At 52.0% G+C, this 22,687-nt stretch overlaps 1 protein-coding gene across 1 annotated transcript in view; it reads right to left on the bottom strand.

Moving 5' to 3' along the window:
• ADAMTS15 (ADAM metallopeptidase with thrombospondin type 1 motif 15) overlaps positions 1-22,687 on the bottom strand; it is a 199,004-nt gene that overhangs the window by 16,088 nt on the left and 160,229 nt on the right. Inside the window, exon 5 of the mRNA XM_069743105.1 lies at positions 18,210-18,387. Within this exon, the coding sequence (XP_069599206.1) occupies positions 18,210-18,387 (178 nt within the window). The remainder of the gene's footprint in view (positions 1-18,209; positions 18,388-22,687) is intronic.

Genomic DNA, 22,687 nt, shown 5'->3' with positions numbered 1-22,687 from the left:
TGATATACACGGAGCTCTACTCCGGTGTGTCCTCATCATACATGTGATATACACTGAGCTCTACCCCGGTGTGTCCTCATCATACATGTGATATACACGGAGCTCTACTCCGGTGTGTCCTCATCATACATGTGATATACACGGAGCTCTACCCCGGTGTGTCCTCATCATACATGTGATATACACTGAGCTCTACCCCGGTGTGTCCTCATCATACATGTGATATACACTGAGCTCTACCCCGGTGTGTCCTCATCATACATGTGATATACACTGAGCTCTACCCCGGTGTGTCCTCATCATACATGTGATATACACGGAGCTCTACCCCGGTGTGTCCTCATCATACATGTGATATACACGGAGCTCTACCCCGGTGTGTCCTCATCATACATGTGATATACACGGAGCTCTACCCCGGTGTGACCTCATCATACATGTGATATACACGGAGCTCTTCCCCGGTGTGTCCTCATCATACATGTGATATACACTGAGCTCTACCCCGGTGTGTCCTCATCATACATGTGATATACACTGAGCTCTACCCCGGTGTGTCCTCATCATACATGTGATATACACGGAGCTCTACCCCGGTGTGTCCTCATCATACATGCGATATACACGGAGCTCTACCCCGGTGTGTCCTCATCATACATGCGATATACACGGAGCTCTTCCCCGGTGTGTCCTCATCATACATGTGATATACACTGAGCTCTACCCCGGTGTGTCCTCATCATACATGTGATATACACTGAGCTCTACCCCGGTGTGTCCTCATCATACATGTGATATACACGGAGCTCTACCCCGGTGTGTCCTCATCATACATGCGATATACACGGAGCTCTACCCCGGTGTGTCCTCATCATACATGTGATATACACGGAGCTCTACCCCGGTGTGTCCTCATCATACATGTGATATACACGGAGCTCTACCCCGGTGTGTCCTCATCATACATGCGATATACACGGAGCTCTACCCCGGTGTGACCTCATCATACATGCGATATACACGGAGCTCTACCCCGGTGTGTCCTCATCATACATGTGATATACACGGAGCTCTACCCCGGTGTGTCCTCATCATACATGTGATATACACGGAGCTCTACCCCGGTGTGTCCTCATCATACATGCGATATACACGGAGCTCTACCCCGGTGTGTCCTCATCATACATGCGATATACACGGAGCTCTTCCCCGGTGTGTCCTCATCATACATGTGATATACACGGAGCTCTACCCCGGTGTGTCCTCATCATACATGTGATATACACGGAGCTCTACCCCGGTGTGTCCTCATCATACATGTGATATACACGGAGCTCTACCCCGGTGTGTCCTCATCATACATGCGATATACACGGAGCTCTACCCCGGTGTGACCTCATCATACATGCGATATACACTGAGCTCTACCCCGGTGTGTCCTCATCATACATGCGATATACACTGAGCTCTACCCCGGTGTGTCCTCATCATACATGCGATATACACTGAGCTCTACCCCGGTGTGTCCTCATCATACATGCGATATACACGGAGCTCTTCCCCGGTGTGTCCTCATCATACATGTGATATACACTGAGCTCTTCCCCGGTGTGTCCTCATCATACATGTGATATACACGGAGCTCTTCCCCGGTGTGTCCTCATCATACATGTGATATACACGGAGCTCTACCCCGGTGTGTCCTCATCATACATGTGATATACACGGAGCTCTTCCCCGGTGTGTCCTCATCATACATGTGATATACACGGAGCTCTACCCCGGTGTGTCCTCATCATACATGTGATATACACTGAGCTCTACCCCGGTGTGTCCTCATCATACATGTGATATACACTGAGCTCTACCCCGGTGTGTCCTCATCATACATGTGATATACACGGAGCTCTACCCCGGTGTGTCCTCATCATACATGTGATATACACGGAGCTCTACCCCGGTGTGTCCTCATCATACATGTGATATACACGGAGCTCTACCCCGGTGTGTCCTCATCATACATGTGATATACACGGAGCTCTACCCCGGTGTGTCCTCATCATACATGTGATATACACGGAGCTCTACTCCGGTGTGTCCTCATCATACATGTGATATACACGGAGCTCTACCCCGGTGTGTCCTCATCATACATGTGATATACACGGAGCTCTACCCCGGTGTGACCTCATCATACATGTGATATACACTGAGCTCTACCCCGGTGTGTCCTCATCATACATGTGATATACACTGAGCTCTACCCCGGTGTGTCCTCATCATACATGTGATATACACTGAGCTCTACCCCGGTGTGTCCTCATCATACATGTGATATACACTGAGCTCTTCCCCGGTGTGTCCTCATCATACATGTGATATACACTGAGCTCTACCCCGGTGTGTCCTCATCATACATGTGATATACACTGAGCTCTTCCCCGGTGTGACCTCATCATACATGTGATATACACGGAGCTCTACCCCGGTGTGTTCTCATCATACATGTGATATACACGGAGCTCTACCCCGGTGTGTCCTCATCATACATGTGATATACACTGAGCTCTTCCCCGGTGTGTCCTCATCATACATGTGATATACACGGAGCTCTACCCCGGTGTGTCCTCATCATACATGTGTTATACACGGAGCTCTACCCCGGTGTGTCCTCATCATACATGTGATATACACGGAGCTCTACCCCGGTGTGACCTCATCATACATGTGATATACACGGAGCTCTACCCCGGTGTGTCCTCATCATACATGTGATATACACGGAGCTCTACCCCGGTGTGTCCTCATCATACATGTGATATACACGGAGCTCTACCCCGGTGTGTCCTCATCATACATGTGATATACACGGAGCTCTACCCCGGTGTGTCCTCATCATACATGTGATATACACTGAGCTCTTCCCCGGTGTGTCCTCATCATACATGTGATATACACGGAGCTCTACCCCGGTGTGTCCTCATCATACATGTGATATACACGGAGCTCTACCCCGGTGTGTCCTCATCATACATGTGATATACACGGAGCTCTACCCCGGTGTGTCCTCATCATACATGCGATATACACGGAGCTCTACCCCGGTGTGTCCTCATCATACATGCGATATACACGGAGCTCTACCCCGGTGTGTCCTCATCATACATGTGATATACACTGAGCTCTACCCCGGTGTGTCCTCATCATACATGTGATATACACGGAGCTCTACCCCGGTGTGTCCTCATCATACATGTGATATACACGGAGCTCTACCCCGGTGTGTCCTCATCATACATGTGATATACACGGAGCTCTACCCCGGTGTGTCCTCATCATACATGCGATATACACTGAGATCTTCCCCGGTGTGTCCTCATCATACATGTGTTATACACGGAGCTCTACCCCGGTGTGTCCTCATCATACATGTGATATACACGGAGCTCTACCCCGGTGTGTCCTCATCATACATGTGATATACACGGAGCTCTACCCCGGTGTGTCCTCATCATACATGTGATATACACGGAGCTCTACCCCGGTGTGTCCTCATCATACATGCGATATACACTGAGATCTTCCCCGGTGTGTCCTCATCATACATGCGATATACACGGAGCTCTACCCCGGTGTGTCCTCATCATACATGCGATATACACGGAGCTCTACCCCGGTGTGTCCTCATCATACATGTGATATACACGGAGCTCTACCCCGGTGTGTCCTCATCATACATGTGATATACACGGAGCTCTACCCCGGTGTGACCTCATCATACATGTGATATACACTGAGCTCTACCCCGGTGTGTCCTCATCATACATGTGATATACACTGAGCTCTACCCCGGTGTGTCCTCATCATACATGTGATATACACGGAGCTCTACCCCGGTGTGTCCTCATCATACATGTGATATACACGGAGCTCTACCCCGGTGTGTCCTCATCATACATGTGTTATACACGGAGCTCTACCCCGGTGTGACCTCATCATACATGTGATATACACTGAGCTCTACCCCGGTGTGTCCTCATCATACATGCGATATACACGGAGCTCTACCCCGGTGTGTCCTCATCATACATGCGATATACACGGAGCTCTACCCCGGTGTGACCTCATCATACATGCGATATACACTGAGCTCTACCCCGGTGTGTCCTCATCATACATGCGATATACACTGAGCTCTACCCCGGTGTGTCCTCATCATACATGCGATATACACTGAGCTCTACCCCGGTGTGTCCTCATCATACATGCGATATACACGGAGCTCTACCCCGGTGTGTCCTCATCATACATGCGATATACACGGAGCTCTACCCCGGTGTGTCCTCATCATACATGCGTTATACACGGAGCTCTACCCGGTGTGTCCTCATCATACATGCGATATACACGGAGCTCTACCCCGGTGTGTCCTCATCATACATGCGATATACACTGAGCTCTACCCCGGTGTGTCCTCATCATACATGTGATATACACTGAGCTCTACCCCGGTGTGACCTCATCATACATGTGATATACACGGAGCTCTACCCCGGTGTGACCTCATCATACATGTGATATACACTGAGCTCTACCCCGGTGTGTCCTCATCATACATGTGATATACACGGAGCTCTACCCCGGTGTGTCCTCATCATACATGTGATATACACGGAGCTCTACCCCGGTGTGTCCTCATCATACATGTGATATACACTGAGCTCTTCCCCGGTGTGTCCTCATCATACATGTGATATACACTGAGCTCTACCCCGGTGTGTCCTCATCATACATGTGATATACACGGAGCTCTACCCCGGTGTGTCCTCATCATACATGTGATATACACGGAGCTCTACCCCGGTGTGTCCTCATCATACATGTGTTATACACGGAGCTCTACCCCGGTGTGTCCTCATCATACATGTGATATACACGGAGCTCTACCCCGGTGTGTCCTCATCATACATGTGATATACACTGAGCTCTACCCCGGTGTGTCCTCATCATACATGTGATATACACGGAGCTCTACCCCGGTGTGTCCTCATCATACATGTGATATACACGGAGCTCTACCCCGGTGTGTCCTCATCATACATGTGATATACACTGAGCTCTACCCCGGTGTGACCTCATCATACATGTGATATACACTGAGCTCTACCCCGGTGTGTCCTCATCATACATGTGATATACACGGAGCTCTACCCCGGTGTGTCCTCATCATACATGTGATATACACGGAGCTCTACCCCGGTGTGTCCTCATCATACATGTGATATACACTGAGCTCTTCCCCGGTGTGTCCTCATCATACATGTGATATACACTGAGCTCTACCCCGGTGTGTCCTCATCATACATGTGATATACACTGAGCTCTACCCCGGTGTGTCCTCATCATACATGTGATATACACGGAGCTCTACCCCGGTGTGTCCTCATCATACATGTGATATACACTGAGCTCTACCCCGGTGTGTCCTCATCATACATGTGATATACACGGAGCTCTACCCCGGTGTGTCCTCATCATACATGTGATATACACTGAGCTCTACCCCGGTGTGTCCTCATCATACATGTGATATACACGGAGCTCTACCCCGGTGTGTCCTCATCATACATGTGATATACACTGAGCTCTTCCCCGGTGTGTCCTCATCATACATGTGATATACACGGAGCTCTACCCCGGTGTGTCCTCATCATACATGTGATATACACTGAGCTCTTCCCCGGTGTGACCTCATCATACATGTGATATACACTGAGCTCTACCCCGGTGTGTCCTCATCATACATGTGATATACACTGAGCTCTACCCCGGTGTGTCCTCATCATACATGTGATATACACTGAGCTCTACCCCGGTGTGTCCTCATCATACATGTGATATACACGGAGCTCTACCCCGGTGTGTCCTCATCATACATGTGATATACACGGAGCTCTTCCCCGGTGTGTCCTCATCATACATGTGATATACACGGAGCTCTACCCCGGTGTGTCCTCATCATACATGTGATATACACTGAGCTCTTCCCCGGTGTGTCCTCATCATACATGTGATATACACGGAGCTCTACCCCGGTGTGTCCTCATCATACATGTGATATACACTGAGCTCTTCCCCGGTGTGTCCTCATCATACATGTGATATACACTGAGATCTTCCCCGGTGTGTCCTCATCATACATGTGATATACACGGAGCTCTACCCCGGTGTGTCCTCATCATACATGTGATATACACTGAGCTCTACCCCGGTGTGACCTCATCATACATGTGATATACACGGAGCTCTACCCCGGTGTGTCCTCATCATACATGTGATATACACGGAGCTCTACCCCGGTGTGTCCTCATCATACATGTGATATACACTGAGCTCTTCCCCGGTGTGTCCTCATCATACATGTGATATACACGGAGCTCTACCCCGGTGTGTCCTCATCATACATGTGATATACACGGAGCTCTACCCCGGTGTGTCCTCATCATACATGTGATATACACGGAGCTCTACCCCGGTGTGTTCTCATCATACATGTGATATACACGGAGCTCTTCCCCGGTGTGTCCTCATCATACATGTGATATACACTGAGCTCTTCCCCGGTGTGTCCTCATCATACATGTGATATACACGGAGCTCTACCCCGGTGTGTCCTCATCATACATGTGATATACACGGAGCTCTACCCCGGTGTGTCCTCATCATACATGTGATATACACGGAGCTCTACCCCGGTGTGTCCTCATCATACATGTGATATACACTGAGCTCTACCCCGGTGTGTCCTCATCATACATGTGATATACACTGAGCTCTACCCCGGTGTGTCCTCATCATACATGTGATATACACGGAGCTCTTCCCCGGTGTGTCCTCATCATACATGTGATATACACGGAGCTCTACCCCGGTGTGTCCTCATCATACATGTGATATACACGGAGCTCTACCCCGGTGTGTCCTCATCATACATGTGATATACACGGAGCTCTACCCCGGTGTGTCCTCATCATACATGTGATATACACGGAGCTCTTCCCCGGTGTGTCCTCATCATACATGTGATATACACGGAGCTCTACCCCGGTGTGACCTCATCATACATGTGATATACACGGAGCTCTACCCCGGTGTGTCCTCATCATACATGTGATATACACTGAGCTCTACCCCGGTGTGTCCTCATCATACATGTGATATACACGGAGCTCTACCCCGGTGTGACCTCATCATACATGTGATATACACGGAGCTCTACCCCGGTGTGTCCTCATCATACATGTGATATACACTGAGCTCTACCCCGGTGTGTCCTCATCATACATGTGATATACACTGAGCTCTTCCCCGGTGTGTCCTCATCATACATGTGATATACACGGAGCTCTACCCCGGTGTGTCCTCATCATACATGTGATATACACTGAGCTCTACCCCGGTGTGTCCTCATCATACATGTGATATACACGGAGCTCTACCCCGGTGTGTCCTCATCATACATGTGATATACACTGAGCTCTACCCCGGTGTGTCCTCATCATACATGTGATATACACTGAGCTCTACCCCGGTGTGTCCTCATCATACATGTGATATACACGGAGCTCTACCCCGGTGTGACCTCATCATACATGTGATATACACGGAGCTCTACCCCGGTGTGTCCTCATCATACATGTGATATACACTGAGCTCTTCCCCGGTGTGTCCTCATCATACATGTGATATACACGGAGCTCTACCCCGGTGTGTCCTCATCATACATGTGATATACACTGAGCTCTTCCCCGGTGTGACCTCATCATACATGTGATATACACTGAGCTCTACCCCGGTGTGTCCTCATCATACATGTGATATACACTGAGCTCTACCCCGGTGTGTCCTCATCATACATGTGATATACACGGAGCTCTACCCCGGTGTGTCCTCATCATACATGTGATATACACGGAGCTCTTCCCCGGTGTGTCCTCATCATACATGTGATATACACGGAGCTCTTCCCCGGTGTGTCCTCATCATACATGTGATATACACTGAGCTCTACCCCGGTGTGTCCTCATCATACATGTGATATACACTGAGCTCTACCCCGGTGTGTCCTCATCATACATGTGATATACACGGAGCTCTTCCCCGGTGTGTCCTCATCATACATGCGATATACACTGAGCTCTACCCCGGTGTGACCTCATCATACATGCGATATACACTGAGCTCTACCCCGGTGTGTCCTCATCATACATGCGATATACACTGAGCTCTACCCCGGTGTGTCCTCATCATACATGCGATATACACGGAGCTCTTCCCCGGTGTGTCCTCATCATACATGCGATATACACTGAGCTCTACCCCGGTGTGACCTCATCATACATGCGATATACACTGAGCTCTACCCCGGTGTGTCCTCATCATACATGCGATATACACGGAGCTCTACCCCGGTGTGTCCTCATCATACATGTGATATACACGGAGCTCTACCCCGGTGTGTCCTCATCATACATGTGTTATACACGGAGCTCTACCCCGGTGTGTCCTCATCATACATGTGATATACACGGAGCTCTACCCCGGTGTGTCCTCATCATACATGTGATATACACTGAGCTCTACCCCGGTGTGTCCTCATCATACATGTGATATACACGGAGCTCTACCCCGGTGTGTCCTCATCATACATGTGATATACACGGAGCTCTACCCCGGTGTGTCCTCATCATACATGTGATATACACGGAGCTCTACCCCGGTGTGTCCTCATCATACATGTGATATACACTGAGCTCTACCACGGTGTGTCCTCATCATACATGTGATATACACTGAGCTCTACCCCGGTGTGTCCTCATCATACATGTGATATACACTGAGCTCTACCCCGGTGTGTCCTCATCATACATGTGATATACACGGAGCTCTACCCCGGTGTGTCCTCATCATACATGTGATATACACGGAGCTCTACCCCGGTGTGTCCTCATCATACATGTGATATACACTGAGCTCTACCCCGGTGTGTCCTCATCATACATGTGATATACACTGAGCTCTACCCCGGTGTGACCTCATCATACATGTGATATACACGGAGCTCTACCCCGGTGTGTCCTCATCATACATGTGATATACACGGAGCTCTACCCCGGTGTGTCCTCATCATACATGTGATATACACGGAGCTCTACCCCGGTGTGTCCTCATCATACATGTGATATACACGGAGCTCTACCCCGGTGTGTCCTCATCATACATGCGATATACACGGAGCTCTACCCCGGTGTGTCCTCATCATACATGCGATATACACGGAGCTCTACCCCGGTGTGTCCTCATCATACATGCGATATACACGGAGCTCTACCCCGGTGTGACCTCATCATACATGCGATATACACTGAGCTCTACCCCGGTGTGACCTCATCATACATGCGATATACACGGAGCTCTACCCCGGTGTGACCTCATCATACATGTGATATACACTGAGCTCTACCCCGGTGTGTCCTCATCATACATGTGATATACACGGAGCTCTTCCCCGGTGTGACCTCATCATACATGCGATATACACGGAGCTCTACCCCGTTGTGTCCTCATCATACATGCGATATACACGGAGCTCTACTCCGGTGTGTCCTCATCATACATGCGATATACACGGAGCTCTACCCCGGTGTGTCCTCATCATACATGCGATATACACGGAGCTCTACCCCGGTGTGTCCTCATTATACATGTGATATACACTGAGCTCTACTCCGGTGTGTCCTCATCATACATGTGATATACACGGAGCTCTTCCCCGGTGTGACCTCATCATACATGCGATATACACGGAGCTCTACCCCGGTGTGACCTCATCATACATGCGATATACACGGAGCTCTACCCCGGTGTGTCCTCATCATACATGCGATATACACGGAGCTCTTCCCCGGTGTGACCTCATCATACATGCGATATACACGGAGCTCTACCCCGGTGTGACCTCATCATACATGCGATATACACGGAGCTCTACCCCGGTGTGTCCTCATCATACATGCGATATACACGGAGCTCTTCCCCGGTGTGACCTCATCATACATGCGATATACACGGAGCTCTACCCCGGTGTGACCTCATCATACATGCGATATACACTGAGCTCTACCCCGGTGTGTCCTCATCATACATGTGATATACACTGAGCTCTACCCCGGTGTGTCCTCATCATACATGTGATATACACGGAGCTCTTCCCCGGTGTGACCTCATCATACATGTGATATACACTGAGCTCTACCCCGGTGTGTCCTCATCATACATGTGATATACACGGAGCTCTACCCCGGTGTGTCCTCATCATACATGTGATATACACGGAGCTCTACCCCGGTGTGTCCTCATCATACATGTGATATACACTGAGCTCTACCCCGGTGTGACCTCATCATACATGCGATATACACGGAGCTCTACCCCGGTGTGTCCTCATCATACATGCGATATACACTGAGCTCTACCCCGGTGTGACCTCATCATACATGCGATATACACGGAGCTCTACCCCGGTGTGACCTCATCATACATGCGATATACACGGAGCTCTACCCCGGTGTGTCCTCATCATACATGTGATATACACGGAGCTCTACCCCGGTGTGACCTCATCATACATGCGATATACACTGAGCTCTACCCCGGTGTGTCCTCATCATACATGCGATATACACGGAGCTCTACCCCGGTGTGTCCTCATCATACATGTGATATACACGGAGCTCTACCCCGGTGTGACCTCATCATACATGCGATATACACTGAGCTCTACCCCGGTGTGTCCTCATCATACATGCGATATACACTGAGCTCTACCCCGGTGTGACCTCATCATACATGCGATATACACGGAGCTCTACCCCGGTGTGACCTCATCATACATGCGATATACACGGAGCTCTACCCCGGTGTGTCCTCATCATACATGCGATATACACTGAGCTCTACCCCGGTGTGACCTCATCATACATGCGATATACACGGAGCTCTACCCCGGTGTGACCTCATCATACATGCGATATACACGGAGCTCTACCCCGGTGTGTCCTCATCATACATGCGATATACACGGAGCTCTTCCCCGGTGTGACCTCATCATACATGCGATATACACGGAGCTCTACCCCGGTGTGACCTCATCATACATGCGATATACACTGAGCTCTACCCCGGTGTGTCCTCATCATACATGCGATATACACTGAGCTCTACCCCGGTGTGTCCTCATCATACATGCGATATACACGGAGCTCTTCCCCGGTGTGACCTCATCATACATGTGATATACACTGAGCTCTACCCCGGTGTGTCCTCATCATACATGTGATATACACGGAGCTCTACCCCGGTGTGTCCTCATCATACATGTGATATACACGGAGCTCTACCCCGGTGTGTCCTCATCATACATGTGATATACACTGAGCTCTACCCCGGTGTGACCTCATCATACATGCGATATACACGGAGCTCTACCCCGGTGTGACCTCATCATACATGCGATATACACGGAGCTCTACCCCGGTGTGTCCTCATCATACATGTGATATACACGGAGCTCTTCCCCGGTGTGACCTCATCATACATGCGATATACACGGAGCTCTTCCCCGGTGTGACCTCATCATACATGTGATATACACTGAGCTCTACCCCGGTGTGTCCTCATCATACATGCGATATACACTGAGCTCTACCCCGGTGTGTCCTCATCATACATGTGATATACACGGAGCTCTACCCCGGTGTGTCCTCATCATACATGTGATATACACGGAGCTCTACCCCGGTGTGTCCTCATCATACATGTGATATACACTGAGCTCTACCCCGGTGTGACCTCATCATACATGCGATATACACGGAGCTCTACCCCGGTGTGACCTCATCATACATGCGATATACACGGAGCTCTACCCCGGTGTGTCCTCATCATACATGTGATATACACGGAGCTCTTCCCCGGTGTGACCTCATCATACATGCGATATACACGGAGCTCTACCCCGGTGTGACCTCATCATACATGCGATATACACTGAGCTCTACCCCGGTGTGTCCTCATCATACATGCGATATACACTGAGCTCTACCCCGGTGTGTCCTCATCATACATGTGATATACACGGAGCTCTTCCCCGGTGTGACCTCATCATACATGCGATATACACGGAGCTCTACCCCGGTGTGACCTCATCATACATGCGATATACACGGAGCTCTACCCCGGTGTGTCCTCATCATACATGCGATATACACGGAGCTCTTCCCCGGTGTGACCTCATCATACATGCGATATACACGGAGCTCTACCCCGGTGTGTCCTCATCATACATGCGATATACACGGAGCTCTACCCCGGTGTGTCCTCATCATACATGCGATATACACGGAGCTCTACCCCGGTGTGTCCTCATCATACATGCGATATACACGGAGCTCTACCCCGGTGTGTCCTCATCATACATGCGATATACACGGAGCTCTTCCCCGGTGTGACCTCATCATACATGCGATATACACTGAGCTCTTCCCCGGTGTGTCCTCATCATACATGCGATATACACGGAGCTCTTCCCCGGTGTGCCCTCATCATACATGTGATATACACGGAGCTCTACCCCGGTGTGACCTCATCATACATGTGATATACACGGAGCTCTACCCCGGTGTGCCCTCATCATACATGTGATATACACGGAGCTCTACCCCGGTGTGACCTCATCATACATGTGATATACACGGAGCTCTACCCCGGTGTGCCCTCATCATACATGTGATATACACGGAGCTCTACCCCGGTGTGACCTCATCATACATGTGATATATACTGAGCTCTTCCCCGGTGTGACCTCATCATACATGCGATATACACGGAGCTCTACCCCGGTGTGTCCTCATCATACATGTGATATACACTGAGCTCTTCCCCGGTGTGTCCTCATCATACATGCGATATACACGGAGCTCTTCCCCGGTGTGCCCTCATCATACATGTGATATACACGGAGCTCTACCCCGGTGTGTCCTCATCATACATGTGATATACACGGAGCTCTACCCCGGTGTGTCCTCATCATACATGCGATATACACTGAGCTCTACCCCGGTGTGACCTCATCATACATGCGATATACACGGAGCTCTACCCCGGTGTGTCCTCATCATACATGCGATATACACGGAGCTCTACCCCGGTGTGACCTCATCATACATGCGATATACACGGAGCTCTACCCCGGTGTGTCCTCATCATACATGCGATATACACGGAGCTCTACCCCGGTGTGTCCTCATCATACATGCGATATACACGGAGCTCTACCCCGGTGTGACCTCATCATACATGCGATATACACGGAGCTCTACCCCGGTGTGTCCTCATCATACATGCGATATACACGGAGCTCTACCCCGGTGTGACCTCATCATACATGCGATATACACGGAGCTCTACCCCGGTGTGTCCTCATCATACATGCGATATACACTGAGCTCTACCCCGGTGTGTCCTCATCATACATGTGATATACACGGAGCTCTTCCCCGGTGTGTCCTCATCATACATGTGTTATACACGGAGCTCTACCCCGGTGTGTCCTCATCATACATGTGATATACACTGAGCTCTACCCCGGTGTGACCTCATCATACATGTGATATACACGGAGCTCTACCCCGGTGTGTCCTCATCATACATGTGATATACACTGAGCTCTACCCCGGTGTGACCTCATCATACATGTGATATACACTGAGCTCTTCCCCGGTGTGTCCTCATCATACATGCGATATACACTGAGCTCTACCCCGGTGTGACCTCATCATACATGCGATATACACGGAGCTCTTCCCCGGTGTGACCTCATCATACATGCGATATACACGGAGCTCTTCCCCGGTGTGTCCTCATCATACATGCGATATACACTGAGCTCTACCCCGGTGTGACCTCATCATACATGCGATATACACTGAGCTCTTCCCCGGTGTGTCCTCATCATACATGCGATATACACGGAGCTCTACCCCGGTGTGTCCTCATCATACATGCGATATACACGGAGCTCTTCCCCGGTGTGTCCTCATCATACATGCGATATACACGGAGCTCTACCCCGGTGTGTCCTCATCATACATGCGATATACACGGAGCTCTTCCCCGGTGTGTCCTCATCATACATGCGATATACACGGAGCTCTACCCCGGTGTGACCTCATCATACATGCGATATACACGGAGCTCTTCCCCGGTGTGTCCTCATCATACATGCGATATACACTGAGCTCTACCCCGGTGTGACCTCATCATACATGTGATATACACGGAGCTCTACCCCGGTGTGTCCTCATCATACATGTGATATACACGGAGCTCTACCCCGGTGTGACCTCATCATACATGTGATATACACGGAGCTCTTCCCCGGTGTGTCCTCATCATACATGCGATATACACGGAGCTCTACCCCGGTGTGTCCTCATCATACATGCGATATACACTGAGATCTTCCCCGGTGTGTCCTCATCATACATGTGTTATACACGGAGCTCTACCCCGGTGTGTCCTCATCATACATGTGATATACACGGAGCTCTACCCCGGTGTGTCCTCATCATACATGTGATATACACGGAGCTCTTCCCCGGTGTGTCCTCATCATACATGTGATATACACGGAGCTCTTCCCCGGTGTGTCCTCATCATACATGTGATATACACAGAGCTCTACCCCGGTGTGTCCTCATCATACATGCGATATACACGGAGCTCTTCCCCGGTGTGTCCTCATCATACATGCGATATACACGGAGCTCTACCCCGGTGTGTCCTCATCATACATGCGATATACACGGAGCTCTACCCCGGTGTGTCCTCATCATACATGTGATATACACGGAGCTCTTCCCCGGTGTGTCCTCATCATACATGTGATATACACGGAGCTCTTCCCCGGTGTGTCCTCATCATACATGCGATATACACGGAGCTCTACCCCGGTGTGTCCTCATCATACATGCGATATACACGGAGCTCTTCCCCGGTGTGTCCTCATCATACATGCGATATACACGGAGCTCTTCCCCGGTGTGTCCTCATCATACATGCGATATACACGGAGCTCTACCCCGGTGTGACCTCATCATACATGCGATATACACTGAGCTCTTCCCCGGTGTGTCCTCATCATACATGCGATATACACGGAGCTCTTCCCCGGTGTGTCCTCATCATACATGTGATATACACGGAGCTCTTCCCCGGTGTGTCCTCATCATACATGTGATATACACTGAGCTCTTCCCCGGTGTGTCCTCATCATACATGTGATATACACGGAGCTCTACCCCGGTGTGTCCTCATCATACATGTGATATACACTGAGCTCTACCCCGGTGTGACCTCATCATACATGTGATATACACTGAGCTCTACCCCGGTGTGTCCTCATCATACATGCGATATACACGGAGCTCTTCCCCGGTGTGTCCTCATCATACATGCGATATACACTGAGCTCTACCCCGGTGTGACCTCATCATACATGCGATATACACGGAGCTCTTCCCCGGTGTGTCCTCATCATACATGCGATATACACGGAGCTCTTCCCCGGTGTGTCCTCATCATACAGGTGATATACACGGAGCTCTACCCCGGTGTGACCTCATCATACATGTGATATACACTGAGCTCTACCCCGGTGTGTCCTCATCATACATGTGATATACACTGAGCTCTACCCCGGTGTGTCCTCATCATACATGTGATATACACTGAGCTCTACCCCGGTGTGTCCTCATCATACATGTGATATACACTGAGCTCTACCCCGGTGTGTCCTCATCATACATGTGATATACACGGAGCTCTTCCCCGGTGTGTCCTCATCATACATGTGATATACACGGAGCTCTTCCCCGGTGTGTCCTCATCATACATGTGATATACACTGAGCTCTTCCCCGGTGTGTCCTCATCATACATGTGATATACACGGAGCTCTACCCCGGTGTGTCCTCATCATACATGTGATATACACTGAGCTCTACCCCGGTGTGACCTCATCATACATGTGATATACACTGAGCTCTTCCCCGGTGTGTCCTCATCATACATGTGATATACACTGAGCTCTACCCCGGTGTGTCCTCATCATACATGTGATATACACTGAGCTCTACCCCGGTGTGTCCTCATCATACATGTGATATACACTGAGCTCTACCCCGGTGTGACCTCATCATACATGTGATATACACGGAGCTCTACCCCGGTGTGTCCTCATCATACATGTGATATACACGGAGCTCTACCCCGGTGTGACCTCATCATACATGTGATATACACGGAGCTCTACCCCGGTGTGTCCTCATCATACATGTGATATACACGGAGCTCTTCCCCGGTGTGTCCTCATCATACATGTGATATACACGGAGCTCTACCCCGGTGTGACCTCATCATACATGTGATATACACGGAGCTCTACCCCGGTGTGTCCTCATCATACATGTGATATACACGGAGCTCTACCCCGGTGTGTCCTCATCATACATGTGATATACACTGAGCTCTACCCCGGTGTGTCCTCATCATACATGTGATATACACGGAGCTCTACCCCGGTGTGTCCTCATCATACATGTGATATACACGGAGCTCTACCCCGGTGTGTCCTCATCATACATGTGATATACACGGAGCTCTACCCCGGTGTGTCCTCATCATACATGTGATATACACGGAGCTCTACCCCGGTGTGACCTCATCATACATGTGATATACACGGAGCTCTTCCCCGGTGTGACCTCATCATACATGTGATATACACTGAGCTCTACCCCGGTGTGTCCTCATCATACATGTGATATACACGGAGCTCTACCCCGGTGTGTCCTCATCATACATGTGATATACACGGAGCTCTTCCCCGGTGTGACCTCATCATACATGTGATATACACTGAGCTCTACCCCGGTGTGTCCTCATCATACATGTGATATACACTGAGCTCTACCCCGGTGTGTCCTCATCATACATGTGATATACACGGAGCTCTACCCCGGTGTGTCCTCATCATACATGTGATATACACGGAGCTCTTCCCCGGTGTGTCCTCATCATACATGTGATATACACGGAGCTCTACCCCGGTGTGTCCTCATCATACATGTGATATACACTGAGCTCTACCCCGGTGTGTCCTCATCATACATGTGATATACACTGAGCTCTACCCCGGTGTGTCCTCAGCATACATGTGATATACACTGAGCTCTACCCCGGTGTGTCCTCATCATACATGCGATATACACGGAGCTCTTCCCCGGTGTGTCCTCATCATACATGTGATATACACGGAGCTCTACCCCGGTGTGTCCTCATCATACATGTGATATACACTGAGCTCTACCCCGGTGTGTCCTCATCATACATGTGATATACACGGAGCTCTTCCCCGGTGTGACCTCATCATACATGTGATATACACTGAGCTCTACCCCGGTGTGACCTCATCATACATGTGATATACACGGAGCTCTACCCCGGTGTGTCCTCATCATACATGTGATATACACGGAGCTCTACCCCGGTGTGACCTCATCATACATGTGATATACACGGAGCTCTTCCCCGGTGTGACCTCATCATACATGTGATATACACTGAGCTCTACCCCGGTGTGTCCTCATCATACATGTGATATACACGGAGCTCTACCCCGGTGTGTCCTCATCATACATGTGATATACACGGAGCTCTACCCCGGTGTGACCTCATCATACATGTGATATACACGGAGCTCTTCCCCGGTGTGTCCTCATCATACATGTGATATACACGGAGCTCTACCCCGGTGTGTCCTCATCATACATGTGATATACACGGAGCTCTTCCCCGGTGTGTCCTCATCATACATGTGATATACACGGAGCTCTTCCCCGGTGTGTCCTCATCATACATGTGATATACACGGAGCTCTTCCCCGGTGTGACCTCATCATACATGTGATATACACGGAGCTCTACCCCGGTGTGACCTCATCATACATGTGATATACACGGAGCTCTACCCCGGTGTGTCCTCATCATACATGTGATATACACGGAGCTCTACCCCGGTGTGACTTCTTACCAGTGTCAGGGCAGGGGTTAAGAGAACATGATCGGTATTTCACTCGTAGACCCTCACAATAGGCTCCTCCATGGGACGGCTCTGGATTGTTGCACTCCCGTTTGGCCAGCTGCACGCCCCCTCCGCAGACCCGGGAGCACTGTCCATATGGGCTCCACTTGCCCCATGATCCGTCCACCTTTGGAGAGAGGGAAAGAAAAACTGAACCACACATGTGCTACAGACTGCCAGTCCCGCACCAACCACGGTGTCATCAGAGGAACTCATTGTAAATTCGGATATAATGGGGGATAATTGTGACTGTGCACAAGTCTACTACATCTGAGTGTTCGTCTCCAGTAGGTGTACACGCTCACAAATGAAGCATCACAGGCTCCGTGTGCACCATTATAGTCTATGGCCCCATTGGTGCATACACCCCGATGGGAGCCACTGAACGGGTGCCTAAATGTAATGTGATCGCACCCTGTTGGGCCGGATTCATACATCCATGTTTCATAGACCGGCCGCCAGTCTCCTGAGCCAAACCTGACAGTCTCGTGTATGTCTATGAGGATGTTTGGTTCATGTCTGTGAGTCACGGATATGTGAATGTGGCTTTATAGAAGGATAATTGCACAGCACAATGCAGAGCAGATGTGGGACCCCGGGGAACAGGGCACCAGTATGTATCTCAGGTACAGAACATCATGTTCTGAGATGTGCGAATACCTGTGCCCGCAGCTCTGCCATACATGGCATCCTCTGTGCCCGACCATATGAGGAAGAAAACAAGGACTTGTAGTATAAGCCATCATTGAGAAATCTGCAGAGCTGCAGTTCTGCCTACATGAGAGCGCTCACAGAGGATGGGCAGACGTATGACACGCAACTCTGCTGAGCTGTCTGTGCCTCTGCTGGGCGGTCCGCACATCTTCTGGGCTGTCTGCAACTCTGCTGGGCCATCTGTGCCCCTGCTGGGCTGTCTGCGCCTCTGCTGGGCCATCCGTGCCTCTGCTGGGCTGTCGGCACATCTTCTAGGCTGTCTGCGCCTCTACTGGGCTGTCTGCGCCTCTGCTGGGCTGTCTGCGCCTCTACTGGGCTGTCTGCGCCTCTGCTGGGCTGTCGGCACATCTTCTAGGCTGTCTGCGCCTCTGCTGGGCTGTCTGCGCCTCTGCTGGGCTGTCGGCACATCTTCTAGGCTGTCTGCGCCTCTGCTGGGCCGTCTGCGCCTCTGCTGGGCTGTCGGCACATCTTCTAGGCTGTCTGCGCCTCTGCTGGGCCGTCTGCGCCTCTGCTGGGCTGTCTGTGCCTCTGCTGGGCTGTCTGCGCCTCTGCTGGGCCATCCGTGCCTCTGCTGGGCTGTCGGCACATCTTCTAGGCTGTCTGCGCCTCTGCTGGGCCGTCTGCGCCTCTGCTGGGCTGTCTGTGCCTCTGCTGGGCTGTCTGCGCCTCTGCTGGGCCATCCGTGCCTCTGCTGGGCTGTCGGCACATCTTCTAGGCTGTCTGCGCCTCTACTGGGCTGTCTGCGCCTCTGCTGGGCTGTCGGCACATCTTCTAGGCTGTCTGCGCCTCTGCTGGGCTGTCTGCGCCTCTGCTGGGCTGTCGGCACATCTTCTAGGCTGTCTGCGCCTCTGCTGGGCTGTCTGCGCCTCTGCTGGGCTGTCGGCACATCTTCTAGGCTGTCTGCGCCTCTACTGGGCTGTCTGCGCCTCTGCTGGGCTGTCTGTGCCTCTGCTGGGCTGTCTGCGCCTCTGCTGGGCTGTCTGCGCCTCTGCTGGGCCGTCTGCGCATTTTCTGCGATGTCCCCAACTCTGCTGGGCCATCTGTGCCTCTGCTGGGCTGTCTGCGCCTCTGCTGGGCGGTCCGCACATTTTCTGCGATGTCCCCAACTCTGCTGGGCTGTCTGCGCCTCTGCTGGGCGGTCCGCACATCTTCTGGGCTGTCCGCAACTCTGCTGGGCCATCTGTGCCCCTGCTGGGCTGTCTGCGCCTCTGCTGGGCGGTCCGCACATCTTCTGGGCTGTCCGCAACTCTGCTGGGCCATCTGTGCCCCTGCTGGGCTGTCTGCGCCTCTGCTGGGCCATCCATGCCTCTGCTGGGCTGTCGGCACATCTTCTAGGCTGTCTGCGCCTCTACTGGGCTGTCTGCGCCTCTGCTGGGCTGTCTGCGCCTCTGCTGGGCTGTCTGCGCCTCTGCTGGGCCATCCGTGCCTCTGCTGGGCTGCCGGCACATCTTTTAGGCTGTCTGCGCCTCTGCTGGGCTGTCTGTGCCTCTGCTGGGCCATCCGTGCCTCTGCTGGGCTGCCGGCACATCTTTTAGGCTGTCTGCACCTCTGCTGGGCTGTCTGTGCCTCTGCTGGGCTGTCAATGCCTCTCCTGGGCTGTCTGTGCCTCTGCTGGGCTGTCTGCGCCTCTGCTGGGCTGTCTGCGCCTCTGCTGGGCTGTCGGCACATCTTCTGGGCTGTCTGCACCTCTGCTGGGCTGTCGGCACATCTTCTGAGCTGTCTGCACCTCTGCTGGGCTGTCTGCGCCTCTGCTGGGCTGTCTGCACATCTTCTGGGCTGTCTGCAACTCTACTAGGCTGTCTGCACATCTTCTGGGCTGTCTGCGCCTCTGCTGGGCTGTCTGCGCCTCTGCTGGGCTGTCGGCACATCTTCTAGGCTGTCTGCGCCTCTGCTGGGCTGTCTGCGCCTCTGCTGGGCTGTCTGCGCCTCTGCTGGGCTGTCTGCGCCTCTGCTGGGCTGTCTGCGCCTCTGCTGCGCTGTCTGCCCCTCTGCTGGGCTGTCTGCACCTCTGCCGTGCTGTCTGCGCCTCTGCTGGGCTGTCGGCACATCTTCTAGGCTGTCTGCACCTCTGCTGGGCTGTCTGTGCCTCTGCTGGGCTGTCTGCGCCTCTGCTGGGCTGTCTGCGCCTCTGCTGGGCTGTCGGCACATCTTCTGGGCTGTCTGCACCTCTGCTGGGCTGTCGGCACATCTTCTGGGCTGTCTGCACCTCTGCTGGGCTGTCTGCGCCTCTGCTGGGCTGTCTGCACCTCTGCTGGGCTGTCAATGCCTCTGCTGGGCTGTCCGTGCCTCTGCTGGGCCATCCGTGCCTCTGCTGGGCTGTCCGCGCCTCTGCTGGGCTGTCCCCACCTCTGCTGGGCTGTCGGCACATCTTCTGGGCTGTCTGCACCTCTGCTGGGCTGTCTGCGCCTCTGATGAGGTGTCAGCGCATCTGTTGTGCTGTCTGCACCTATGCTGGGCTGTCTTCACCTCTGTTGGGTTGTCTGAATTTTTGCTGGGCTGTCTGCACCTCTGTTGTGCTGCCCAAGCCACTGTTCGTCTGTCTGTGCCTCTGTTGGTCTGTCAGCATCTCTGCTGGGCTGTCTGCGCCTCTGCTGGGCTGTCCGCGTCTCTTCTGGGCTGTCTGCGCCTCTGCTGGGCTGTTTGCGCCTCTGCTGGGCTGTCTACACATCTTCTGGGCTGTCTGCGCCTCTGCTGGGCTGTTTGCGCCTCTGCTGGGCTGTCTACACATCTTCTGGGCTGTCTGCGCCTCTGCCAGGCCGTCCGTGCCTCTGATGAGGTGTCAGCGCATCTGTTGTGCTGTCTGCGCCTCTGCTGGGCTGTCTTCACCTCTGTTGGGTTGTCTGCATCTTTGCTGGGCTGTCTGCACCTCTGTTGTGCTGCCCAAGCCACTGTTCGTCTGTCTGTGCCTCTGATGGTCTGTCAGCATCTCTGCTGGGCTGTCTGTGCCTGTGTTGGGCTGTCAATGCCTCTGCTGGGCTGTCTGTGCCTTTGTTGGGCTGTCTGCGCCTCTGCTGGGCTGTCTGTGACTGTCAGGGTGTCCGCGGCTCTTCCGGGATGTCTGCGCTTCTGTTGAGTTTCAGGCGTATATCCAGTTTCCGTCTGTGGCCCCTGGGGTTGTCCATGCCTCTGTAGTGGCCTGATAGGGTCACCATACATTGGGTCACTCTGCGATCTCATGATCCTGGAGGGGTGCCGGCTCATAAGTCTGTGCGCCCTCCGGCCCCTGACAGGCACGTAGCAGGAGCACTGCAGCCGTGTTTGATGCTATGGATGGGGAGTGTCATGGAAGTTTCACAACTCTCATCCGTCATATTAACAACCCTCAGAACAAACACTAACAGATGTGAATGTGCGGCCATATTTATCTGAAGGTGGCACATGTCACATAGTATAAGCCCTGACCGCCCATCAGTGCTGTCACCTCTGTGAGGATCAGTCAGGTCATGTATGAAGGTCATGGGGAACACATGAATGGCCACGTCTGTGGTCCAGCCTGATGGTGTCTACAGCTGTGGTACAATGGTGGGATGGCAGGTTCTGTGACCATGGGTCCACTGCGGCAGTGCTGGGTCTACGACAGATTGGTCACAGTAATATGGCCTGAGTCTGTGTATGGAGGGGCGAGGTCTCTGGGGGTCCTGATCCCTGCGCACAGCTGTGTCTCTGGACAGCGATTACCACGGTGCGCTCAGCCAGGGAGCGGCGGACGTCAC

The sequence above is a fragment of the Ranitomeya imitator genome, chromosome 10, assembly GCF_032444005.1.
Source record: "Ranitomeya imitator isolate aRanImi1 chromosome 10, aRanImi1.pri, whole genome shotgun sequence".
Taxonomy (NCBI): Eukaryota; Metazoa; Chordata; class Amphibia; order Anura; family Dendrobatidae; genus Ranitomeya; species Ranitomeya imitator.
This window is presented reverse-complemented; position numbering and strand designations above follow the sequence as displayed.